Source organism: Poecilia formosa, unplaced genomic scaffold (genome assembly GCF_000485575.1).
Source record: "Poecilia formosa unplaced genomic scaffold, Poecilia_formosa-5.1.2 Scaffold565, whole genome shotgun sequence".
NCBI classification, from domain to species: Eukaryota; Metazoa; Chordata; class Actinopteri; order Cyprinodontiformes; family Poeciliidae; genus Poecilia; species Poecilia formosa.
Window position 1 is genome coordinate 184,406 of NW_006800504.1, and position 27,647 is coordinate 212,052.

At 39.0% G+C, this 27,647-nt stretch overlaps 2 protein-coding genes across 3 annotated transcripts in view; both read left to right on the forward strand.

Annotated features, from left to right (window-relative positions):
* Positions 1 to 965: 965 nt before the first annotated feature.
* LOC103129668 (glycylpeptide N-tetradecanoyltransferase 1-like) lies at positions 966 to 9,746 on the forward strand. 2 transcript variants are annotated; one of them, XM_016665312.1, is made up of 12 exons: positions 966 to 1,055; positions 1,140 to 1,248; positions 1,466 to 1,610; positions 4,652 to 4,770; positions 5,314 to 5,405; positions 5,831 to 5,947; positions 6,069 to 6,239; positions 7,021 to 7,177; positions 7,302 to 7,472; positions 7,594 to 7,761; positions 7,861 to 7,998; positions 9,344 to 9,746. In XM_016665312.1, the coding sequence occupies exons 1-12, from the start codon at positions 1,033 to 1,035 to the stop codon at positions 9,365 to 9,367; spliced, it is 1,434 nt and encodes a 477-aa protein (XP_016520798.1). In that variant the 5' UTR covers positions 966 to 1,032; the 3' UTR covers positions 9,368 to 9,746. The 2 variants fall into 2 exon arrangements, with proteins under 2 accessions (XP_016520798.1, XP_007540901.1); XM_007540839.2 differs by having other exon boundaries at positions 7,069 to 7,177.
* A 1,108-nt stretch (positions 9,747 to 10,854) lies between these two features.
* Positions 10,855 to 27,647, forward strand: part of LOC103129669 (supervillin-like) — a 49,337-nt gene continuing 32,544 nt past the window's right edge. Inside the window, exons 1-2 of the mRNA XM_007540841.2 lie at positions 10,855 to 10,958; positions 25,465 to 25,949. Coding sequence (XP_007540903.1) covers positions 25,585 to 25,949 — 365 coding nt within the window. The 5' untranslated portion in view covers positions 10,855 to 10,958; positions 25,465 to 25,584. The remainder of the gene's footprint in view (positions 10,959 to 25,464; positions 25,950 to 27,647) is intronic.

A 27,647-nucleotide genomic window follows, 5' to 3' on the forward strand; every position in this document is an offset into this window, starting at 1 on the left:
CACAGTCATTATGCCAATGCTAAAGCACTACAAAACACAGCATTTAGCAGACACTAAGGCAAACATGCTAACGTCAATTTAAATGATATTGAGCATCAATTAATTTTGACATCATAACTGATATTTTCTATAATGCCTTTATGTATTTATGTTTGTATGATGTTCTCTACTGTCTGTGTTTATTTTGTTCCTGTATGTTTCTTGTTTTAAATAAAGTTACTGGGGAGGAAAGTGGGGGAGAGAGAGAGAGAGAGAGAGAGAGGAAAAGCAACAGCTGCATAAACTGGCTTTGTCCACTTCAAAATAAGAGCATGAATATAAACATCTAACTACCTGAAGAATTATGAACAGTCAATAACCACAGCTTCAAAACAGATGTTGAGCTTCATGCAAATGAAAGTTTAGAAAACAGCCAAGCAAATTTTTAGTTCTTTTAGAATTATCAGGAAAATTGTATTTAGGGGAAGTTGTGAGTTATAAATATTTTCAAAGTTAGTAAAAGAATTAAACAAAAAAATAGCTTTGATATTTGAACATTAGTGGAAGTGTGCCTTCCACTGGCAACAGTCTTCAGTCAGAGACGCTTCAGATTCACTGCATGACTGACTGCTACTGGACGTCCTCCCTGTGCACAGCAGCCCCTTCCACAATGATGTTATAAAAAGTTACTTAAGATATTAGTTACGATCCTTTGGGACAAATAAAGTATGTTTGAATTGAATTTTGAATCGAACACTTATTCCTAATTTGTGGAAAATGTTTGATAAACATTAGACATTTTAAGAACCTTTGCGCTGCTGTGCTGTTTTGATAATCTGATGCCAAACTGTCAGTGTAACAGGACATAAAACACATTAAAAATGTTGCATTTATTGGTTAGTACTCCTCTGTTATCAGTCAGCAGGGTGTGAGATGGGTTGGGTTGTTGAACCAACAAATCTCCTCCCTCACTGCTTCTATAGATAACAACTGCAAATACTTTAAAAAAAAACAGCACCAGTTTGTCCCTGCTTCAAGAAGACACTTTCGAACATGATGACTGACGCAGAATCTTTGTAAGTACAAAAATACTCTTGGTGTGTACTTCATTTAACTTCACTGGATGGGAGGAATATAGGGGAGTTTTGAATGTGTTTCAGGGATAAGCCGCCGACAGATGGTGAGAGTGGTGGTCTTAAAAAGAGCAAAAAGAAGCAAAAGAGAGAAAATGCTTGGAGACCAGAGGGACCCAGAGACCCATTTGCTATGGTTAGTGTCTCCGCAGATAAAAGCAAATATTGTTACACTCACTTCAACTGTAAAGAAATAACTTTGGTGTGCCGTTTTTTTTTTGAGTCAAGTTTTTAGGGTTACATGACGATGCTTCTGTACTCATGCTGACATGTTTTGCAGCTGGTCAGTCGAGCTCAGGGTTTTTGTGCTAAATTACAGTAAAGTGTCCTTCCTCTTTCGTGCTCTTGGCCAGCTGGATTCTCTGCCAGAGAAGGAACAGCAGGAGATACAGAAAGCCCTTCATCTCTTCTCTCTGGGCACCAGCTTGCCTAAGACCCTGCAACAGGCCAAAAACCACACCTACCGCTTCTGGGACACGCAGCCCGTCACCAAACTGGGTAAGCAGAAAGTCATCCTGTCATGATGGTTATGTAGATCAGAAGTTTAAATAAGAGGATTCACTGTAAGGTTTCTGTTAACTCAGGAAAAAGTGTAAATTACATTCATATTACTGATCAGAGCAGATGAATAAGCTAATTTTTCTTACTTTGGAGAGAGAGAGAGCTTTCCTTATTTTGGGTTTTATGTTAATACGTTGTGAGATAAATTGTCACTTGGATGTAGTGCAGTTTTAACTTTGAAGGTCTTTAAATCTTAGAAAATGAAAATGTAAAGTGTTTCTATCAACATCAACCTCCTCAAATCTGCATATATAAAATCTGCACATTCTTTAAAAAAAAAAAAAATCTTCATCTTATTATGATTTTATGACTCTGTAGAATACATTATTATGTAATTAGGCAAATGTGTTGGATTACATTAAGCAGTACGTTTTTAATAGATCTTTAGTATTTATAAGAATCTCCAAAATCTACATAATAAAATCTAAACTTCAGTGTGATGTGTGCAAAATTTTACCATTTTGGACTAGCTTGCAAAAGTTAGTCAGAGCAAATGAATAGGCTAATTTTTAGTGTATTTTGTCTCAAATTAAGCAGTTTTCTGATGAGATTTATCAGTATCAAGGAGGTCCAGTTGTCCTTTCCAGTACCGCCGTCAGTCATTAAGCCCTGATGTCTCTGTGGATGAGCCTGTGGATGTGCTGCTGCTAGCATCAACAACACATGGTGCACACTATGTCCCTCTTAAAACTTGAAGTAGATCACCTGAATTTTATTTAGATTTCATTATGGTGACAATGTGAAGAAAGTGGGTGAATTTTTATGGCCCTCTTTTTTTAAAGACAGTTTCAACTTTCAATAGCTAGTAGCTATTCAGGAACACTGTGTGCTTCTGTGTTATAACAAAGCAAAAATTGCATGAAAAATCTCAGGAGTTAAACAATCAGCAGCCAAACTTAGAAGTTGGCAATCATATTTCTCTGGTGACTTCTGTGACCTGCTGCAGAGACAGTAGAGTAGGATATAGGTGCTGTATGTTTTTGCTTTGTGTTGCTTGTGTCTCCATGAGCAAAATGTATTTACATCTGCAAAAGTAGTGTAGTTGAGACAAAACAGATGCAATTTAGAAGACAGCTACCCTACTGCGGATATTATTTTCTATGCACTACGGCCTATCGAAAAGGTTGTAGCTTGAGACATTGTGGATATTAAATATATCAAAATTTGCCTGAAAATGAACGAAAGCATGGCTAAAGCAGTTCTAGGCTAAACAATCTGCCAAAAGGTTTGCAGCTTATGTTTTCTTAGTGGAAACAGAGTCAGAAGAGAGAGAAGCAGCTTTTTAAACTCCACATGCACCTCATGGTCTTATATTCTAATCATGTGGATTCTGACATTCTGACAGAAATTGTCTTGCTCCTGGTTCACCATTTAACTCTTGGCTAAACAGCAGAAACATGTCCTGTCATGTTTTAGGGTTTTATTAGGGGCCCATTGAAAGACCCATTGAAAGACAGCCACTGGTAGTGAGTTGAGAAGTTTAATAGAAAATGATAGGAAGACTAACAAAACTTTGGAGGAAAACAAGACATGAGCAGAGTCAGAAGAAAACATAGGGTAGAGAAAGACATAGGCAGACGGAGAGAATGCTAATAAAAAAGAGAAGCTGAGGAGGAAAAACAACATCCAGGGGGATGAAAGATTAACGCTAACTTGAGAAAATTCACAAATAAAATGCAAGAATAAACTAAGAACTGAGTACAAGAGAATGAACTGAAACAGCAAGACCAAAGCCGAACACGGATAAACAATAAAATAATCAAAATGCAAATGCAGATGAAAACCAAAACACCTCCAGAACCTTGGAATGTCATGAACTGAATGACTCATCTTGTAATGAATCATTATATCCCTGATATAGATATTTATGCATGTTTACTTTAAAATCATCAGAGCATTGATATGAATTTTTGAGCTGCACAGCGGAGCAGCTGCTGGCTCTGTTAACCATTAGAAAAGGTCCTGGGGTCGAATCCCACCCTGGGGTATTTCTGCATGAAGCAAACAGGTTCTCCTCTTCTACTGTGCTTCTGGCTTCATTGCACAATCAAAAAATATGACTGTTAGGTGAATTAGTCTGTGAATTATCCTTGAGTGTGTGTGTGTGTGTGTGTGTGTGTGCGTGCGTGTGCGTGTGTGTGTGCCTGCATGTGTGTTTGTCCTGTGTGTCTTTGTGTTGCTCTGTGTTGGACTGGTGACCTGGTCAGGGTTTACCCCACCTCTCATCCAGTGACCTTTAGAGACCCCATCAAGGATACATGGAAATCGATAATAGATGGATGGATATAAATTCAATTTATTAACATGATTTCATTCCTTAAAAAAAAAAAAAAAAAAAGATTTTAATAAAAAGGAACTGTGAAGATTTTTTTTATGTCCTTTTTGTAAAATCCAAAAAAATGGATACGGCTTCACCTTGAACCTGGAGAAGTGGAACGCTTTAGAGCTACAAAAATAAAAATAAAAAACTGACTGAAGTGGTGTTGTGACTCATGAAGCATGTCACTACTATGTTCACCTTAGAGAGGTGGCTTTGCAAGTCACAATTCTTCTCAAATCTCACGCTGTCAAAGAAATTATCAGAACTACGCGGCAACCAAGGCCATATCACTCATTACCCAACAAAAGGTTTCACGTTCTTGAAATCAAACATGAAAACTGGGAGGATTGCTGTGATAGAGTCATTAGCAGAAGCAGACGGCAGACTCAGGCAGCGAGTCGCCTTCGGGCTCTGTAAGCCACAGCCGACGGGGCCTGGGGAACCACAACAACTAGCGTGGACAGAGCCCAGAACAGCTGAGACGGGAACGCTCCCAAACAGAGCCAGATTGAGTCGCTTCAGGGCTGTGTTGTCTTTTCTCCTCCGTTCCCTGGAATTGTTTCTTTTTTTTTTGGCACTATTTTGTTGTCATTCTCCGTACGCATGGCTAAGGATGATGGTAGGCGAACTTCATTTGGCTTATTTCGGTTTCGCTCAGGTGACCACGTTACGACTCATGGCCCAGTCGAGGAGGCGGACGCCAGCGTCCGGAGCGAGCCATGCTTACTTCCTCAGGGATTCTCCTGGGATACTCTGGACTTAAGCAGCCCTTTTGTGGTAAAACACCCACCATAAGCACTGGTTCACATCAATAACTCCAATCCTGTCTGAAACTCATCAGACAGGATTGGCCAAACAAAAGCTGCCACCTTACATATTGCTATGGCATAAATTATCCAAAAATAGCAAATGTATTCAAACAGTGAACTTTTTCACTTTGTTACATTTCAACACAAACGTTCATGGATTTGGTTGTAATTTGATTTCTGTTGATCTCTACAGCCTCTTGACTACATGTGTATTTATTGCTCTTCAGATTTTCTCAGTTTAGATGGATGTAAGCTAAACAGAGCAGCTGGAAAAGCTGATTGTAATGTGACAAAATGTGAAAACGTTTAAAAGGCATGACTCCATTTTTAAGGCACTGCAGTTCTGTTGTTTCCTTGACAACCTGTGTTTTAGATAGACTTGTTTACCAGAAATGGTGCTGCTCACTCTGGTGGACAGTTTTTAAAATCATGACCCAGCCAAATAAAGTAAAAAAATAAATAAAGAAATAAAGAAAGAAAAAAAAGTTTTATTGTCCGGTTTTCTTCACAGTTGGGAGAGCTGCGCCATTTGCTAAATGAGAATTACATGGAAGAAGACGACAACACAATCAGATTTAACTTTTCTCCTGAGTATCTACTGTGGTAAGCTGCTGTGTTTAATAGCACTTCATCAATCAATTTTTAAATATTTATGCAGTCCATTTAATAATCCAGTGGGCATTTTTGTTTCAATCTACCCCCAATTAATGTTCAGTTGAGATCATTCGACAGATCCTAGTCAGTCTGTCACAGCCCAATAAATTCAGCTTGTGTGTTTTAAAGTAGCAAACTGCCTGTTCTACTCTCCTTCTTTTTAGAGCTCTGCATTGATTGCTTTCCAACCCTGTGGGCCACTAGCAGCAAACCATTTAACACTTACTTTGAATTTAATATTTGTCATTAGTTTTAGAAGAGCTAGAGCTGACCGTTGGTCCCTGAAGATAGAAAAAAAAAAATCATGTAGAAATACAGCAAAAGAGAACATGTTTTTCAGAGACATACTTAAGTGTCACTGATCTCCTCCTAAGGGCTTTACAGCCTCCAAACTGGCTGCTCCAGTGGAACTTGGGCGTGAGAGTAGACGCAAACAAGAAGTTAGTCGGTTTCATTGCTGCTGTACCTGCTGATGTTTGCATTTACGAGACGTGAGTAGCTCGTAAATTCATGAAAAGATATGTGTGTGTGTGTGTGTGTGTGTGCGTGCGTGCGTGCGTGTGTGTGTGTGTGTGTAAAACCAAAGTCAAGAGCCTGAAATCTGTCTTGCAGGAAGAAGCGGTTGGTGCAGGTCAGATTCCTGTGTGTTCATAAGAAACTGCGCCTCAAGCGGATGACACCGGTTCTGATTCGGGAACTTACCAGAAGGGTCAACCAGCAGGGGATCTACCAGGCTGTCTATGCAGCTGGCACAGTGTTGCCAACACCAATAAGCTCCTGCAGGTAGCTACTGCACAAGACTGAGTCACATTAAAGTAAATTCAAAGCAGAAACGTAGCCATCAGTTATTTAAAATTGCATTTCTCTTATGTATACATGCAGGACTTTGCCTACATTTTTACCACCTTTGACATTTTCAACGTGACTTATACAAATTCAATGTGTTTCATTAAGATTTGGTGTAATACAACACAGACTAGTGGATAATACTAAAGGAGAGGGAAGATCAAACTTTTTTTTCAAACGAAATCTGAAAAGTGTGGGACACATTTGAAATTTGTAGCATGCCACAAGCTTTGCAGGAGACAGAGGAGAAGGAGGTGCTTCCTTCAACTTCTAGCACAACAAAGCTACATGTTCAACAAAATCTACTATAATTTTGTTTTTTTGTCTTTTTTTATCAAAGCACCTTTTACATGTCAAAATACCAAGTTAAAGATCAGACCAAATCAAATTGCAACTAAGTGGAGAGATTAGATTTTTATTTTCACTGGTTGTCATCCAGTCTGATTGATCCTGCATCATTTTATAAGAAAAACTGGCAAACATCCAGTTTGTGCAAAGCCAAAAGAGTTGCAGCTCAGATAGTTGAAAAATCCATTCTATAAAGTACTAGTACATACAAAGTATATACATTCTGACAATCATGTGATGTTTTACTTTCACTCGAAGTTTATGCAGGATAATCCAAGGTGGCAGAAACGTATTCAAGGCCGTACATGTCATTTGTGATAGCTTTACTGTTCGGTGATCTCACTGTATGTACGGTATTTTTAATCTAAAGCAACATCTGCCTTTGTCATCCCTCACATAAACTAATGAATCCTCTCAGCCAGTGGCATCGCCCTTTGAATCCCCGTAAGCTAATGGAGGTCAACTACCCCGGTCTAAAGCAGAACATGAATCTGCAGCGAGCCTTGAAGTTTAACCGCTTACCTGAGGTTAGTGTGTGCTGCCATCTAGAGACAAACATTTGTTACTGCTACTGAAGGGACAGAGGTGTAAAAAATATCCTAAGAGCACTGATTTAAGCAGTAAAGTTTTCTTAAATAATTTTTTTCCAAGGTGGCAAAGATAAAGGGCCTGCGTCCTATGACAGAAGCAGATGCTCCAAGGATCCTCTCATTACTCGAGAAAAATCTCTCCAACTTCCACCTCAGCCCCCTCTTATCACTGCAAGAAGTAGAGCACTGGTTCTTACCGAAGGAGAATGTGAATGACACCTATGTGGTGGAGGTCTGACCTTCTTCTATCTGTACTTTAAATTCCTTTGAACAGAGAAAAACTTTTTTGTTAAGAATTTAAGCTGCGCTGCGGTGGTAGAAAAATTGATTGACCTTCCGTTCCTTGCACACAGGCGGACAATGGTACTCTGACTGACATGGTGAGTTTCTATACCGTCTCCTCCAGGGTGTTAAACCATCCAGTTCACACCGGTCTGAGAGCCGCTTGTCTTCTGTACGCCGTCTGTAATGCCACTGGGGTGGCTGACCTCATGCAGGACACACTGGTTCTGGCTAAAGCTGTGAGTTTATCTGATTATAAGCATCTCTGATTTAACAAGCAGTGCTGTAAAAAATGCCCACTCTTTTCTTTTCTTGTTTTTTTTTCCTTTCACAAACAGAAAGGCTTTGATGTCTTCTGTGCTCTCGATATGATGGACAACATGAGTTTCTTGGAAAAGCTCAAGTTCACCATCAGCGATAAGAGTGTCCATTACTACCTGTACAACTGGAAGTGTCCTCTCATGAGCCCAGACAAGGTACTGACCACTGTAGTGTCTCCACTTGCCAAGAGACACTTCTGTCTGTCAGGTCCTGTAATGATCTTTCACCCCTTTCATTTCCGATAATACTGTCAAAGGCTCGAATCATCTTGGAACTACAATTTTTTTAGGCTTGAGATTATTTATTACAAACCAAATTGAAAAGGAAGATATATCGGGTAAAACTGATAAAAAATAAAAGTAAAAATAAAAACTGTGTGAAAGTGGTAAGAAAGCTTGGATGTTTTTTTTGTTGTTGTTTTTTTTATTACACATAAAAATTAAAAAAGCACAGCAGCTTGGACATTAGTCATACATAGCTTTTGTAATTTGCTTGCACCAGAGAATCTGATTCCTTTCTTGTTTAGCCATTTTATGCAGATTCTAGTTGCTCAGTCTCAGGCCATAATCCTTTTGACAGACCAGGTTGAGCCAAACTTCAACCTTTGGACAAAGCTTGACATTTGACTCTAGTTATTTAGTGTACAGACAGTGGTACACAGGGAAGATGGGCCCGAATCTTCACACCTTTGCCATCATGCTGGACAGTTGGCATGAGGTGTTTGTTGATATTTTCTCCAGACATGGTGCTGTGTAACGTGGGAAGACTTCTCTACTTTAGTATCATCTTTCCATAGATGTCTGCCTAGTCGTCTTGCGACTGATTCAAATTTGTTTTACATTTCTACATTCAATAAGCTAAACTTCTTTAGGGACAAGCTCTGATAACAATCATCCCAAGGAAGCAACATTCTCCTGTTCCTTCCTGTGGATAATCAGGGGGGTTGCGTCAGAAATGGCATCTAGCTAAAACGTCTGCCAAGTCTGTGTGTACGCAGCTGGGGAGGCGAAGACTGCTGTGCTGTAGGAACTCTGTGGAGGGAGGTGCTGCACAGACAACAACTGCTGTAAACATTGACATACTCTGTGAGAATTCTAAAATTCAGACTTCTTGGGTTTTGCAGTTTCTCTGAGTATTCCATAGTACGAATTGGGGTGAATTTGCTGAAAAGCCAACCTGCAGATAGAAAAGCACCTGCATCGAATGTTTTTCTGAAAATGATAGAATTTGCACATTTTAGAAATGGTCTTATGATCTTCCCCAGGCTAATAGCAATAACTGCTTCTCTCAGGTCATTGATACTTATATTGAAGTCTCTCCTCCTTATGGAGGAGAGACTTGTGTCTTACTCCAGACCCTTGACTGGAATAAAATCAACTGGTGCAGTTAAAATAATGTGTATTCTTTTTTATTAGTCTTACTATGCCAGCCTTTAATGATTCTGTGGCTGCAGCAGAGATAGTTTGCAACCATCCACACTAACAGATGTTTATTTTACAGGTCAGTCTGGTGTTACCCAACTAATCTGACGCATTGAAGACAAAATGATCTGCATCACTACCTGTGCTTTCATCATTCACTATGATGTACAAAATTAGAAAAAAAGAAAAGTAACTGAAGGAGCTGTTACAGTCAGATGGATTCATCTATTACATTGCAATGTCTGTGTTTGTGTGTTTACATGTGAATGCACGTGTGTGAGACTGTGCGTGGGTATAATGATCAACATCAAAAGCCCCGTGGTTGTATTGTTACCGTGTTCAGTCCTAAAACTGCATTCATCACTGTCTAAAGCCCCAGCTTTAGAATGTCAAGAATAAACAACCATGTAAAATTCATCGTTTAATTCAGAAGACATGTTAGACCAAAGGAAAACATAATAAAATCCTTAATATCCTGAAAACCTGAACGTCTAATGCATATCATTTTGTTATTTTATTTCTGCAAAAGAGGCAAACAATCCTGGTTAGAGCTTTCAGCAGTTAATAATTACATAAAACAGTAAAGCTAATCGCTGTGTAATTGTTAGACTGCGTGAACCAACCACAAACCAAATACCACATGTTGCATATTGTTTTAGTTTGAGCAGTAGGGTGCGCTACAGTATAATATCATAGGCAGGTTTTGCATCTGAATGTACTAGAAACCAAAATAAAGTTTGGATTTGGATCGTGACACACAATGAAGTGAGAGAAAAGGGCGTATAAGTTAAACAGTATACATTAAGCAAATGTCAGCAATAGAAAGTACATTTCAACTTGTGCAACTACAGAGATTTATCATTTCAGAAACAGGTAAAAGACATACAGTATATGTTTTGTTTTACTTGTTTCAAGCAGTATTAAATATAATTCTAGATATTGTTATTGTTCTAGATATTGTTTTTCCAAAATCTTTAAGGATTGAACAATAACATACATCAGGATAAATAATGATGTAATTCTTATGTTAAAATTTTCTTTTCTTAGCTTGCATAGATGATAATTTTCAAAGAACCAATTATTTACACAGTAAATATAGGTAAGAGGAAGTGCACTAATTATCTTGAAATAATGTGACAGTATTATAGATGAGCTTAAGTATGAATTAAAAGCATAGAGGTAAAAACGTTAAAGTGAATTCGATTTTTACACTGTCTTACCTATGAATTACGTATTGATTGGAAAAAGCATTATTTGCTCTGTTCTTAGTACTCTATTCACACAGGAAGATACTTGATTGTGCACATCCTATGTGCACTCGAAGTTGCTAGTGTTTTCAGTACAAAGAAAACACACCATTAAATCATCTTTGATCAATTTGTTTTGCAAACAAAACTCAGATTAAGCAGGTTCAGTTTATTAATATGTGTTCAAAAGATTAGCATTTTTTTTAAATTAAATGAATCATACAATAAGGTCCCAACAAGACAAAACTCGAAGAGATAACAGAGAATGGGGCGTTTACCAACACCACGTGAACACAACGCTGTGGTAAAATCTGACCAATCAGGAGCCAGAAGGCATTTTAAGTTTGAACACCGGACTTCGCCGGAGCACTCGCTGCAAGCTTTGCTAAGGAGCGTGGAGCTGCGAGGAATGTGCATTTAAAACCGAACTGCATTCTGAAGAAGAAAGTAAGTGTTGATTTTATTTATTTTTTCTCTCATTGCTCTGGTTAACGGTCGCTCTCTCTAGCGGAACGTCAACCACCGCCTCGAGCGACGTGCTCAGGTTAACGTTAGCAGGAACTTTTCAAAAAACAGCTGATGCGCGTTTACACTCTGTGGTTTCCTCACACTTTGTACAACCGACTTTCTCACAGACGTTTCATTTGCGCACTAGTTGTGTTTTCTGGCTTCTGAAGAGACCTCAGATAGGAAAAAAGCCCAGATATGTTGTGCCGGGGTGTAAAATTGGGAGGTTACTTCCACGTTTTCGTAATAAATGAGTCGTTGCAGCGCAACTTCTTTGTTGTTGCTGACGGAGGTTAGCAAAAAAACTGCGCTTCCTGTGAAGATATTGAGTCATTTCGGTGTTTTTTGAAAGGAAATATTAATTACTCGTTGTTCACTTTATAGTAGGGTAAAGTTACCCTGTCATTCATAAACTCATGGTCTGTCAACTGCATTAGTCAAGGCTCCGTTCACAACACTTTGACCCCTTCAAGCTAATTTTTGTCTTTAACGCTCACTTGTTAGGTTTACTGAGTTGCTCATATTGTTACAGTTTAATAGGGGTTTTCTGTTAGATTTGTCCTGCCCTCCTTTCATCAGCCACCCTCATTCTGCAAACAGTCACAGCAAGAGGTCAGTGCTGTGCAAACCCAGCTGTAAAAACAAAGTGAGTTTTAAAAAAGTGTTAGGAAAGTTGAAATACCCACAGTCAGTAAAACCTTTTCCTTCAGTTCTGTGGTGAGAACTATTCTTGTAGTTCACCACAGTTAACATTATTATAGTTTTGAGACAGATGTATTCGTCTGTGTCGTTCTGCCCAGGCAACGCAAATAGTGTCAGACATATTGAGCAATTTGTAGCTCCAGGCAATGCAGTGATGATCGTTTCAACATTGTAGTAACTGTGAATAAAAATACAACAGCTTCAGTGTATCACAGCAATTACAGAAAGATTGGAAATAAATATGCAGCACTGCATTTCCTTTTCAACAACTGTAAATCTATGGTATTTATGTCATGTTCTCACATTCTGCTCAAGGGTTTTCCTGCAGTCAGATTGAATACTAGTAAAACTCTCCAGACAGGAAATGTGAATAAAAACAGAGAAATCGCAAATACCTGTACCTTGAGTGAATTGGGTCTATTTACCAACTTTCTGTTCTGCAAAGAAATGCCTTCTATGACTAATTTCATGGCTGTAGACATATTGTGAATGATGGTTTATTGTAAGGGTATGCTTTATCAGTCTTAATGATGATTAAAATAGCAAAGAAATTGAAAAAAAAATGCTTTATTTAGGGCATACTGTATGTCACATGAGTTTAACACAACAATTTGTTAATGTGTTAAACTCTCAAATCTATTTATGTTAACATTTATTTTAAGTTTCCTCTGTGCTCCAGTTTTGAGAAATCTCTAGTCACTCTGACACTTTCTGTTGAATCTTAATAAAATAACTTCAAACTGGAGGAAAGGAATGATGAGAACCCTTTGGTAGTTTTGAAATTCTTAGGATCTTTTCACACCTGATAGTCCAGCAGACTTGGTTTGATTAGGGACCAAAATTGCAGCATTTGTTACATTTTCTGCTGGTCCAATTTGCTTCCACACTGCACTGTCAAATGAACTAAACCCTTCCAAACCCCTGTTCACCCCTTCGCCTGTGGTGGTGCTGCACCAAGAACCACTCAAGAAAACAACACCTAAAAGAATGCAACTTTCTATTTCCTCAAATGTAAGCAACAAATGGAGTGCTGTGAAATTTTAGTGGTTGTAGAGTTTGTCTTTTTTTAAAACCCTACAAGCCATTTTTCTTCTGCTAGAGCTAGATAACAAGCGTTTATTTTGGTTCCATTTACCCAGAATGCTCTGCGCTATTGTCTGCTTCTTGCTTTTGAAGCGTTTGCATTCAAACTGCACCAGAGTTTGCTTAAACTGAACTGAGACCTCGGTTTTTAGGTGGACCAGAGTTCGGTGTTTTGGTCCACATCAGAGTTTGACAGTGCATTCATACCTCCCCAAGCGAACCGGACTTTCGAGTCAAACATACCAGAGTTCCATTAAACAGACTAAATGCAGCCTTACTGTCGACTTTGGATTATATTGGACAGCTGTTGATAGTCCTGCGTCCATTTAATTCATTTTGCCAGACATTTAATAGTTTCCCTTGAGACTAAACTAATCTTGAAGTATGTATGATCTGTTTTTCGCAGTTGCAGAGAGAAAGTTCAGTTATTTTTAGGTGTGGTAGCTATCGTTTTAGAAGCAACTCTTGCTTTTTCCACATAATGAAGTGAATGAACCACACTGAGCCCTCGTACCTAAAGGTTATGGAATTTAAGGCACACCAACCTGTCATTTTCCTGCTCCAAGGCATCCCAGCTGCTTGTGTCACAACAGGCCTCCCCAAACCTCCCCGATTCACACAGAGTTGTGCAATATGGCAAGAAGATTATACATCTGAATTGAGCTACATGTCTCATGTTAAAATCTCACTTTATGTTGTTGCTATTGTTGCTGTGATGGTGTTGAGAATTAGAAGTTTGGTAATGATCTGCGCATTAGAACAGCTGGAGCAAAAGGTGTTCATGCAGATTCCAGTGGCTCTTTTTTCTTTTCTTTTCTTTTTTTTCTTAAACAATGAGGTTGTTGTCGTTGATAAGCAAAGGTGAAGGTTATCTGGTTTTAATCTCCTGCATAACTTTTTTCAGTCAGGAGGGGCTGGTGTTTCATTGGCCTTGCAAGAATCTTGTTTTTTTTTTTTTTTAAACTTAGGCAAGAGTTCCTCTGACCGTGTCCCAGATGAGGGCCTCTGCTGCAGAGACATGTTTTGTTCTGTACTGGAATTTTTTCCCTTTAGTTCAACTGAACATAACCAGGAAATAATCAGTTTTCAATTCCTGGACCAGTGAAATTATTCAAATGAAAAATTACAATGTGTTTTTGGCTTTGTATTACAGTACTGTGCACTACTTGGCTGTTGTGCAAAGTCATCCTTCCCAGAACTTTTTCAAAGTTAACTCTGATCAAATATTCTCCCTCTCTGTCAAATCACTGTGCAGTCTATTAATATACACTTTCCACTCTAAAGTAGTCCATACAATTTTTATTCTCACGGCTCCAGTCTAACTTGGGATGCCCACATCAAATCTCAAATATCAGATCAGAGTCTTGATGAAAGCATTTCCATCAATCACCTCCTGACTCATGGCTTTCCCATTAAGTGGGTACACTTAATGGGATTTTTGTTGGGTTTATCTCAGTTGGCTGTGCGGGCGTGTTTTGCACAGCTAATTTTTTAACAATCACAGTGTGTGTCCATGGCTAACAGAACTATGACTGGTTGTGGAGATAACATTTTTGTGTTTTAACAAATCTCTGTTTTCTCACCCCTTGCAATGTCATTCACAGGGACTGTATGGGCTACTGCAGCTTTCTGTTGGTCTGTCATCTGACTTCATTTTATACATCTTTGGACACTATATACTCAGATGCAGTTTCTACGTGACACAAAATTGACTGGTGTTTGTGAAGCAGCTGATTCAGAAGCGTGATTTATTTTCCTCGCTGCTGATTGGAGCCCAAGAGTTGAGATAAGGAAGACTGTAGATGTTATCATATGCGTTAGCGCCAATACGGTTTCCACTGTGCGTATCAATGCATAACAAAGTGTATTTACTGTTTGAACTATTAAAACGGGGAGGTATTAAGCATTTTTAGTGGGGGGTCTCAAGTATTCATGGATTTTAGCTTTAGCACAGCTCCTCTGGTCTGTGAGTACTGGGGGTCTGCTGTACTGATGAAAAGTAGGGGTTTATTTTGCTGTACTGTACTGGTACTACATGTTCAGTAAATGGCATTGATTATTTTTTTTCTTCTAGTATCTGGTCTTGAATGACTCTTACCTTTTTAAAGTGACGTTGCATCTCAGCTACATTTTAGTTGCTGCTGTAAAGGTTCCAAGTTTCTGAAGTCACTGTAGAGTCAGAAACTCGTCTTGCTGATGATCAAATAGTCAAATGTAACATCAAATGTATTCTTACTCCAGATACTCCTTCATCCTCTCTGGGAGTTCTCCCTGGCCTGAGTTGTGCACTACTTGGCTGTGTTACTTAACGGTTAAATAAAATATGTCAACTGAACTGTAAAAGTAGGCAGCAGTAAATTAGACAGTAACCACCCACACATCCCCATCCCTCTCCTTTTTTTCTGGGTCCGTCTTTTTTCTCATTTACTTTCAGTTATAGTTGAACTGCTGGAAAGAGTCTTGCAGTACAAATATTTACATAATGCAGAAGGGAACTGATAGTGGGACACCAAGGATGTCCAGAGGGAAAAGTATGAGGGGTCACCCTCAAGCTAAGACATATTTATGAAGCCAGCTTACAGTCGTTGGACCCCTTCCAGGGTCTGAATCAAAATCCTAATCCCGTTTAGTTTTTCTTGCATGGCATCTTTGTTTTTTTTTATACTCAGGATATTTTCTATTGCATATAAAACTATACCATGCTGTATTCACACCTTGTGTTACAGCAACATTTGAGTTAACGTCACCAATGAAAACAAAGCATGAGAATAACATGTGCACTCAAAACAAGTGCTATAATGACCAGCTCTTTCCATTCATGTCTACCCGCTGGCCATTGCATTAATGCCCATGTGAGTAACAGATGTTACCATTAAACATCACTGAATAATACATGGATGCTCTAATGTATAATCGGTAAACCATACCAGGCTGCTCCAATAGAGATTGGAAAAGGAATTAATATGCAATGTTGGCCAGCCTCACTGAAACAGGAATTTCTTCTTTATGCCTTATTTTTTCTTGCATTCGGGAACTTTTGCAGTTATATCTACACAAATTCAGTTTCTTCTTCAGAGTTGTGAAAGATAATGCAGATTATCGAAACAGAATTTTGCTGTAGACTTAAGGCGTGAATCTGTAGTAGATCCTCGTGTTTCCATGGTATTAGTGAAATTACACAAAACGTTTTAAAACAAAAAGTAACATGAACAGATTGCTTTTACTTAAAATGTAAAAGCACTTGTTATTCTTACTACTGCTAAAATATAACATACTAATCATTAAAGCAAGAACATATAGACTGAATATGCAATACATTTTGCATTTGTTTTCAGGTAAATGTGTTTCTGGTGTAGGATATTATCTTTTAGTCATCCTGATGTTTTTAAACATAATACTGGGAGTTTGACAAGCTTTTTTTTTTTTTTTAGGCTAGCCTGCATTCTGCTGCTTTACAAATAAGTCGTTTGCTTTTTTTCTTGCAAACTGTTGTTTTAAGGCAGTAGTATGATAAACATTTGTTTTTAAGTTTGGGGATGAATATTTGCCTTTGCTGACATGACATAAATTTCTCTATTGAGGGAAATTTATGTATTTAACATTTATACCAGCCGTAGCCATTCGGTTAAACAAACTTGTTTTGTAGATGTGTGAGGTTTAAACCCAACTGTGTAGGCCTCAATTAGTTTAAAGTGTCTGTCATGAAATGGTTAATGCATCGACGGCTAATGCTCTATCTCTGTGCTACCTCCCTACACCCCCCTGTAAGACAGCAGATCCTTTAACTCTTCCAGCCCCCTCCTCAGTTACATTCCAGCTGGCCAGATGGTGTCTGCTCTGCACAGTGGACACCAGGGAGCCAGGAGGGAGAAACCCCACCAGCAGGATTCTCTGGACGACACATTCCACCCCAACGATTCTCACCCCTCCTCGTACCGCTTGCTTTTCTACATCCAGCTTTGCCCTTGCTCTTATTATGCAGACAGAATATTCTGGGAATAGAGTCCACATTGAAACGTTTTTGGGGTGAGGAAAAATCTCATTATGGTTTGTTTGGGATGACAGCTCTGTTGTTGCTCAGCAGTGAACGCTGCAAGCAGCCAGAAATATGGTTCATGTATACATACTCACCCAGAGTTATTGTCAGGAGTGTGGTAATGGTTGGCCACATTCACTTTAATTGGAAAATGGGTTGTTGTCATTCACTTTCGGGCCAATGAGAGTTTTTACTTCAGCTTGTCAAAATTCATTCGTCTGACTTTGAATCAAAGTCCTTGCACAGCAGCGTCAAACAAGCACAGAAAAGGTCATTGGGGAAACTAGGAGGGAAACAGAAAGTTTGCACGGAAATGAATAGATCAGATAAAAAAAGAACAGGATTATTGCCTTGATAAAGTAACCTGTGAAAAGCCATTGTCCATTTGTGCTTTTTCTGTCAGGAGTAAGCAAAATAAATGCAAATGAAGTCTGAAGAAGTGGAGGTGCGTCTACACAAACATACAGAACTAAATAAGATGTAGGTCGAATGGTAAGAGCTCCAACTGTAGCTCTTCCACGACATATATCCTTAAAAAAACTGTGGATGTTTCTTTCTGGCTTGCATGAAACATCTGAAAGGCTTCACTGTGTCTGTTGTACAAACGTGTGTGTTTGTGTGCATGCATATGATCGCCTGGCTAGATACACCACTATAAACCCCACCCTTCCTTCTCATCTCTCAGGCTTCCCTGATTGCAGTCTTGTTGTGTGTATGCCTAATGGTCTGTTTTCTGCCATGTTCTTGCTAGATGTCTGTCAGTTTGCATGGTATTGTGTATGCGTGTGCTTGCTTTCCTTTACGTCACATTTAATGGTTCCTGTGAAAGCAGCAAATGGAAAGCCGGAAGACTGGGACAAAGAGCCCAGCCTGTAAGTAGAGGGGGAAAACACACACACACACACACACACACATGCTGTTCTGGTGTGTTTAATGCTGAACCATTACAGAAGGTTAGGCAGCGTTCTTTGTCTCTGTGGTGACAGGGACGGCTCAGACCTGACCAGGTCAGTAGGTCTTTACAGTGTCACTTACTAAGGCAAAGCTGAAAGGCATGAGTGCCTCCGGGGGGTTATTATGTCAACTGCCTTTCGGGTGACTGGATACAATCAGCAGGACTTCTGGTAAAAGGGATTTAGGGGAGTTTGTGTCTTCCTAAGGCAGAGAAGAGGGAAGGATTACTCTCAGGCCCTGTTTTTAACTCCATCCTTTGCCCCCCTGCTTCTCCTTAAAACTCGACTCGATGTCTTTGACTTCCTGGTAACATGCTCAACTAAAGCCTGTTCTGTTCTACATTTTTATCTCCTTCCCTCATTCTCACTTCTTTGACCTTTGCAGTTCTCTTCATCCTGCTGATGAACACGCTTTACAACTTCCAGTGTTTCCTCTTGTGTTTTCTGTATCCGCTTCTCCAGCTAGGATTCTCTTCCTCCTTCTGCTGCTTTTCTTTCCTCTGCCACTTAATCCACGTCACTCCCTCTTTGCTCCTCGTCGTTACGGCTGAAAGGTCGAGTGGAGTCCAGTCTTATAGAAGAAAGGCTTGCGCTGTCGAAGACAAACACGCCCTCCTGTCAGGATCATCCTTCCAACCTTTCTATTAGTGGAAGACCTTTTCTTTCTAGTGTTGTAAGCCTTTGAAATTTCAATTAAAACTTTGTTCCTCCAGTTGTTGGAGGCAGTGTGCCTAAACCGCTTTTAGTGCATAAAGATTAGTTTTTAATGAGAAACATGTTGGCCACTCTGTATGTGGCTGATTACTACATAAGGGTGGGTTAAAAGCTGATGACTTGTTATCCCTCTCTCCCTTTCTTATGTCTTGTTTGTGTCATTTTAATTTATTGAAGCTAGAGCTTAATATGCGCTCATAAGGTTAGAGTTAATGGCGGAACATTCAATTCAAAAATACTTTATTAATCCCAAAGGGAAATTAAATGTTGTTGTAACTCATATTATCCAAGGTTCTTCATAGAGTTTTTATAGATGCTAATAGCTATGGATGCTGGCCTGTAGGCTCAACAGACCTGTAGAAAATATGCAGAATCTTTCTTCAAACACTGAAGGACTTAACGTTCTCAACCACCTCCACTTTTTCTCCCAAGATGGAAATAGTGTTCGACTTAAGCCTGTTTCTCTTGAAATCAACAATCAATTTTTTGTTTTGTTGACATTTAAGTGAAGGTGATTGTTTCCATACCAAACAGTCCACCGACGCTTCTCGTCCATCTCCGATTCACCCGACAAATGCTGAGTCAGTGGAATATTTTTGCAGATGACAGATTTTGCTTGTGCTGGAAGTTGGAGGTGTACACAATGAAAAGAAATGGTGAGAGTAACGTCCCCTGTGGTCCTGCTGACCGTTCAGTCTCTCAAACTGCTGTCTGTCAGGTAGTTATTGATCTTATGGTGTTTTCGATAAAACAAATCATGCTAAATTGTGTTACATACACTGCAGAAATCAAATAATATCAAAGATGTTTTTAATTTTTGAGGACATTCTCGAAAGTCAACCAGGTCTCCTTAATTCAACTCCTCAGTGTTTCTTTTTGAACTTTTCATATTTCCAGAAAATATGAATAGCTGAAAAGGTCTAAGACCTAAGTTAGGTGTGTGTATCTTCTTATTAAAGAGATACAAACACGTATATGTGTGTGTGTGTGTGTGTGTGTGTTTTATTGTGCTGTACAGAAACCTGGGTTTTCTCAGTGAAGCGAAGTTTCCACTTTCCACCTTCTTCCTTCTGGAGGAAAGTGGGTCAGCTGCTGGCCGTCTTTTACACGGTTTCCTCTTGTTTTGTCCAGGGCTGCAGAGCAGTGTCTTAATAGGTCTCTGATGTCTGTGGTAACTTTAGGTGGATTCCTGAACGTTAACAGTGCCAGCATGTTGTAAACATACAGAGCAATAATAAACCTCCAAAAACTATTTCAGGTGTTTGACTGTTATCCAATTTTGTGCATTTTGAACCAAGAATATGTCAAAATGTTTACAGTTTCTGGGTTAAATCTTTTAAATGTCATTTCAAGGTTTTAAGTTGCGAAAGGAAAAAAAAAAAGAATAATAGTAAAAAAAAAACACAGGTAAAGCAAGGCCCAGTCAATGGAAGTACATTTTGATTAATTTAAATGGCATTATTATAAGACGACATACTCCACTGTTGTCTTTAAAAAATGACTCTAGTTAAAGACAAAATGTTTGCCTCATTGTTTCCAGTCTTCGGGTTACTCACTTTGTAAAATAAGAAGGATTTCCTTTAATTGTGTTGCATTTGAGACATGCAGCCTTTTCGATGTAATTTGACTGTTCCTGAGGAGGGCTGTGGCTGCATTCCTGTTTTGTCATTCTTGTATGAGCGTGTGATTTCTGCAGGAAAAACTGTTTGTTAGGCAACAGGTCAGCGTTTGCCCTCAGGCGGGTTTCTGCCTGTTCTTTATCTTAATCTCAAATATAAATGTTTTTGGTTGGTTTTCGTCCTTTTTAGGTAAGAAACACCATCAATAGCTACTCATAAAGGGAAGCTCACATTTAAACTACTTAAACACATAATTTTATATTACAACCTTAGTTTTTAATGGTAATAATTGAAGCCAGTGAAAACCCAAAATTTTCTCCAAAAATTATATTATGTAGGATCCAAATCATGTTTAATGTAGAAATGTAACACTATGATGTGGAAGACCACTGATTTGCTAGAGGATAAGCCACAACAAGCTATTGCTAAAAAGTTCACTATTTAGAATGCTGAATGCAAACTTATTAAAGGAAAGTTAAGTGGAAGGAAAACATTTTGTAAGAAAAAAAAAAAACGGTTAATTTGCTACTTGATTACTGCATATCCCAGATATCTGCTGGAAATGTCCCACTCTGTTCAGACACTCTGTAACCAGAGACAAAGCAAGAAGCTTCATATCTGGGCTAGGAAGAAAAAGGCAGCAGCTTTTCACAATATAGTAAACACTCTGTTTCAATTGGAAATCAATGTCCAGTCTGGAGGAAGGTTGGAAAAGCACAGAATGGTCCGGTGTAAAGGTTTCTTGGTCAGACGGAGACATTGGTTTCAGTTTCAATTAGGACGTTCAAAAATCTTTTGTCTTATTCTGTAAGCCACAATCATCAAAGTCAACAGAGCATTGTTTTTGAAATATAACACTGTTTGTAATGAATGTATATAACATAGTTTCACTTTCTGAGCTGAATTCTTGAATTAAAGATTTTTAATTATATTTTGATTCACTTAGATGCACCTACTAGTATTTCAAGTATTTATTTTCCTCCTGTAATATTCCTAAAATGGCAAATCACAATGTGTCGTACATGAGGAACTATGAAGTGCTAATCTTCTAGCAGCAGCTTTTTATGCTATCTGCCATTATTTGGTGTAGAAGATTTTTTTTTTTAGCCGACAAGGCTCCATTTAGTAATTTGTTAAGCATTCTTTTCCACATGCGAAAAGCAAAACGAGAAGCTTTGGACTCCTTAGTTTTGTTATTTAATATTTTGGTATTTAGTGCTTACGCCTCAATCCACATTCTGCAGTACTTTCTTTTACACTGCAGGATTGCATAAATACTTTTTACACCAACTTCTTCCTCCTTTTGAGTTCTGCTCTGCTGCATCTAATGATCAAGACAGTATTAGTAGCAGCTGCATAATTTATGCCGACTAATGTTGAACGTTATAATTGAATAATAATAATAATTTTGTCCACAAATATATGAAAATTCTACCACAACTTAAGAAGAATGCAAACCTTATATTGGATCTTCTTACCTTAGGGTTTATTTAGCAGGTTGTATTAAGTGTCTTGATTAATCATGTTTGAGCCGCGTTGTAACTTCTGCTTTTAAGATCAATTGCTGCTGGCATTTGCTTTCATTATGCAATTGCTTGCCTGTAATTGCTGAAGTTTTTGTGAGTGGGAGGATGTTCAAAATTCAAATTGGTTTATTAAAAGAGGAAATTGTCTGCCTGTTAAAACAGGCTTTCTCACTGCCTCTGCCTGTCTGTTCTCTTGATATTTTCTTTTTGTATTGCAATGTTCACGGGCAACTTCCTTTATTAAACAATCTCTTGTGGTGAAATGTTTTCGCCATGGTCAGGAGGTGACATATTTAGCCTTTGTTGAGACAGCTCCTCCTCTGTGACAACTCCCTCTGTAGCAACAGAATCGCCCTGCTGATCGGGAACTGGAGGTTTAATCGCATGCCCCATTGGAGCAGAAATAAATATGACCGCATAAATTGGCAGGTAGAACCGGTATTGGCAATGATAGGAACTCACTGGCCAAATTTGTTTGCTTATCTGCAAGTAACTTTGCTGTATTTCCGAGTATATAACTTTAAATATGTAATTTCAGCACCAAAACACCATGCACCGTTTCATTGCTGTTGATTTCCAAACAAAGCATATATTCCAGATGCCTCCACGTCGGCTGAAAGAAGTGAGATATGACTCACCATGTTTTTAGTCCCCTCTTTGTTTCTTAAAATAACTACGGCAGCTTCCAAACAAAGCACCCTAAATGTGCTTGGTCTAAATGGCCAAACTTAAGCGGACTGTGTAGCACTCCTTTTATAGGTAGACGCCTAGGTGATTATGTAAGTGTCCTGAAACCATCATCCAAACTCAGGAGCTCTTGCCTTCATAAGGTAGTATGTTGGCTTTGTCTTGGAGTGAGCAACAGCTTGCTGCTGTGACTTTATCGTGTTGCTTTATGAAGGAGTTTGTTGGCGCGTTTCCTGCTTTGCTTATTCAGCTTGTTGTGAGGTCTTTCTTTCTAAGACTCTCTGTGAACATTAAAGGTTTCTGTCATACTTGGGATTAATTATAAAACTAAAGAAAAACAACTGGAAAACAGAAAATGATGCATTCTTGCATACTTTGTTGGGAGTGCCAAGTCACGCAAACCTTTACAGTATTTAGCTTTCAAAGAGTTTATTTATTTCTTTTTTAGGTTTTATACTTTTGCTTCCTTGTTTCTTTTTTTTCAGTCCAGGTTTGTCAATATTACCATTTTTAGAGGAGCATTGATTAATTTCTTTAGTTTATGTGACTTAGTTTTAAGTTGGGATGTGATAATTTCATCCCTTCAGCGTTTCTTACTTTTGCAGTTTTGGTATCTTATTACCTGAAGTTTTCAGGTTCTCAGGCTTTAGTCAGCTGCTTAAATGACATTAAATGATTCACTTCAGTATTTTATTACAATTTTTTTTAATGGGGCCAAAATCATGGTTATGGGTCAGTATTTATAGACCAGAAAGAGTCGTAAAGGATAAACTCCAGGTTTCTTCAAGCTTGTCAGCAGTGCAGAATAGACTATTTGAGTCAGCTCGTTTATCCTCTCATTCTTTCCTTTTTACCTTCCTTCTTTAGAGTCTCTCATTACTAACACTGCCCAGGCTCAGCGCTCTGAATTATGTTTTCCCATATCCTATAAATGTGAGAAGTTATACATTGAGTTAGGTCAGGCCCTGTAATTTGAGGGAGACCTGGGGGCTTCATTAAATCTGAGTCTCTCTAGTGTGTAACTGTACTTCTCTCTTACCCTCCTGCTTCCCCTTTACTGTTCTAAGACATCATAGGCATGCTTTAGCTGTGAGAAATGTCTGTGGAAAAGCCCCTGTGCTTGATGTGTGGAGTGGTCAGAAACGGCACATAATCATTATTGCTGTTGTCAGCTGGCTTGTATTTATGTGTCTGTCGTCTTCAGGCCCCTACATCCATCCAACTTGTGGTTTTCTGCCCTGACATTACTCAATGGAACAGAGTGACTTCAGCTCAACCTTGTGATTTTTCTAGCTTTTTACTGTAAGCCATTAGTTTTCAAAAGGCAGTCGATTTATTTGATGTTTTTTACTGCTAAAATGTTGAGAACGGGAAATTTAACAAATCTAATAATTGCAACGGGTGGAAGCAAACCCAGCTTGCCTGTCATTCCTTGCATTAAAAGTTCCTTGCAAAATTAGTATTGTATTAGTACTGTTTAAAATCTATTACAACCACAAACTTTATTGTCCTTAACTGGTACTTTATGCGACAGACCAACACAAAGTTGCTTCATCTCACATGCTGTTGTGAGATGAAGCAAAAACAATGCATGACTTTCTAATTCTTCTACAAGGTAACTCTTAGAAGCTCATCCTGCATTTCTTTCCAGCCTCTTTTACTCTAATTGCTCCTACATTAAATCTGTCCCTGCAAGCTGCCATCACAAGTAGCCTAACAGCACTCACACAAAATTATTTAGTTTATTATGAAGGGCTCAGGGATTTGGTACAGAACATTATTGAAGAAACAGGTGCAGGGTAAGGTTTTGGAGAATTTTAAGAACGTGTTAGGATATAAATCAGTTGCAGAGTTGTCAAGAAATGGGTATTGCACCTCAACAGACAAACCAGATAATTAAAGAGCGGGTATTATGTATTTTCTAGGCACGTAGTTCCATTTTATAGCATGATCAACTTACCTTCAGTTGTTATAAAAATGCTATATATCAACACTAACTTAAATTTGACTTGACATCTGACAGCTTGAAACTGGCATCTGCAAGTTATCACAATTATTCTTCATGATGCTGTTTACAATCGTTCTTAGAAATGTTGGACATGGGGAAAATTTCTCATTATACTTAAAAAAAAAATCCATCCATTTTCTTTACACCATTGTCCCTTGGTGGGGTCGGGAGGGTTGCTGGTGCCCATCTCCAGCTAACCTTCCGGGAGAGAGGTGGGGTCACCCTGGACAGGTCGCTAGTCTGTCGCAGGGGAACACAGAGACTCACACCTAGGGGCAATTTGGAGAGGCCAGTTAACCTGACAGTCATGTTTTTGGACTGTTGGATGAAGCTGGAGTACCCAGAGAAAACCCACGCATGCACAGGGAGAACATGCAAACTCCATGCAGAAAGACCGGGGCAGGGAATCAAACCTAGAACCTTAAAAAGCCCATAAAAAAAAAAAAATCCACCAGTGGATTTAAAAATTAATAATACAAGATTATTTACTTGAAATAAGCTCCCATATCCTGCTTTAAAAAATAACTGTAAGTCAGTTTTGTCTTATTTCACGTGCATCCAAATATTTGAACTAGAAACTGTACCAAGGATACTTGGTGAGATTTTGTGTTTTTGCTGTGTACAAATCTGGGCTGACTCATTTTCCTTCTTCACAGTTCGTATATCACACAAAATCCCAATAAAATACAATAATTACATCTGTTGCTGGAAAGGCATTGTATATATGTTTACCCATAATAATTTGCACATTTGAGGCATAAAAACATGAGTAGAAAACACTTTTATACTCGTGCAGGATTTCTCTGGCTTTGCTTTTGTTTTAAATGTTGAGTCATTGCAAGGTAGGTGATTAGCACTGGTGCAAATCCCAAATCAAGCAAACAATAAAATGAGCTTATACGGTTAGTTTTATGCGTTTCTCAGTCCCCCTCCACTCCCTCTCCCTCTTTTCCACTCCCACTCTCCGTGAGTTAGTGGAATAAATGTTTAAATGAGAATCTTAATGTGATTTTCATAAATTGGGAGCTTGCACACATCCTTTTTATGGCGTAAGAGTCAAGTTGCTACAACTGTTTTGTCAATCATGAACTAATATGCCTTTCCTTTTCTGTTTGCAGCATTGTCATGGTTTTGGAGTGACCGCTTGCCTTCCAGGGAGCGTCCACTGAAAACTAAAAACCAGATCAGTTGATCCACTCGCCTAGAAACACCTCGCCCAGACAGATCTGAACTGCCTAATGGATGCAATAGACACCTTGCAGAGCTCGACCCCAGAGACGAAGGCTGAGCGCATCGCTCGCTACAAGGCAGAAAGGAGGAGGGAGTTGGCAGAGCGCTATGGCAACACAGAGGAATTCACTCCTAAATATGTCCGAAGGGACCGGAAAATTGGTGAGACATCCGAAACAGAGTCCTCGGGAACCAAGGAGAGAGAGAAACACGAGGATAATGGGTCAGAGCCAGCATACTCCAGGAGGGGGATGAGAACTAAAGTGGCAGACTCCGGTGATGAGGCCACCCACGAGTCAGACGCAAACTCTGACCTTAAAACAGAGACGGAGTCAGAGGTTGTGTCCTCCGTTGAGGCGTCTTCTAACTTCAGGTGAGTGCAGAACAAACACAAATCTGTTTTGCTGGGTGTTTGAGCAGGGCAGTCAGCAAGACATAAAGTTTACGAGAGCCGCCGTACACAGCGCTGCAGATGGCAGAGTCCTTTAGGAGGCAGAGCCGCTACAAAACACACTGCCGCACGTGCTTCATTTAAATGTCAGCATGGAAAACTCAGCTCTTAGCTGGAGCCGACTTGCATGTGCATCTGCTTAAGCTGTTACATAGTTAAGCGTTATGGCTTCCTTCTGAGGCACCTCTGAGCAAAGTGAAGGCAGCCTTTCTATAAAGCAGTTTGCTGTTTTCACAGCACTGAGGAGACAGCTTGACCCATTAAGGGAACACTTAGTGCTGTGTACTGTTTGAAGTAAACACAAAGAGAAGCTCTTCCAAAAATGGTGATGCGTGCAAAGCAGTGCTAGCACATTTAATTAGCCATTTTTCCCCAGTACTGCTTGATTTAATTCACTTGGTTTATATGGTGATGGAAGCTGGGGGGTTAAAAACTAACCCACATTATCAGGATTAGTCTGAAGACTTAAAGTTTGCTCATTGCACACCTGGAATGTTCCTCTGCATATACGCAGAGGAAGAGCATGTCCAGTCCTAGGACCTGGGATTTTTGAGCTGTAAGCAAGCGCTGCATTGTGCTGCTTGCACATATCTGAACTTGTCTGTAACTATAGAAACTGCCAGAGGGAGCAGCAAAGGAGAGGAATGATTTGAGTTTGTGTCAAAGTTTTGATCTGGAGGGGGTAAAAAGTTATTAGCACAGTCAAGTTTTCTGTGATTTGCTATTGGAAGACTAGAAAATGTTTATTTCAGTCAATAAACACTTGGAGGTACAGGGCTTGTGACTTATCCCACCGACTAGATGTTAACTGGTCACCTGCAAGAAAAATGCTTTAGGCTCCCTCTGTCTACTATTATGGTGCTTTTTGTCATTATGATAAAATTCTGTTTGCAAAATTCTAGTGTTTCACAAATATGGGGAATTTTGGGTGCCACTTGTCTCCTACGATAAAGTCAAATATTAGACGAAATGCAGCCAGAAGATGCAGAAAACGGATGGTCGTGTTTTGTTTGAAGTAGCAAGAGGTTGCCTTCACTTGTTGATCGTGCATACCCGTCATATTTTTGGCATCATGTCAGGTTTGTGACGTTCGCTGGATGCCAAAGTCGTGTTGTGTTGTCCTTTCATGTAAGCACTCTGCAAAACAAAGAGAAAATCAACAACTTGTTTGTTTTTGTCAGCTGACAACAAAAAAAAATCCATTTGTTATTGGTTTTAGTTGGGCATTGCGATTCTCTAGGTTATTTCAAATTTGTCCTAAAATAAAATCTGTAATTTCACTGTAGAAAATAAAACTTTGAAACGTTTGTGATCTTTGTTTAATGTCTTCATTGACAACATGTTTGTTAAAGTGTTTGTATAAAGGAAACTGAGTGGTTTCAGTGATAAGGAAAGCTGTCTCTCATGACGTCTATCTGAGCCAAACAGCCCTTCTTCACTCTGACTGTCAGACCTGATGAGTGCCATTCCAAAATCTATGTTTAGTCTGCAGTTACATTTTTTTCCCAACTTCTTATAGTGAAACTACTTTATTGCTCTGATTACCTGATTCAATTGCACCGTACCAAATCAGAACAAACTATTTTTTTATGACACCATTGGAGTAAAATATTAACTAGA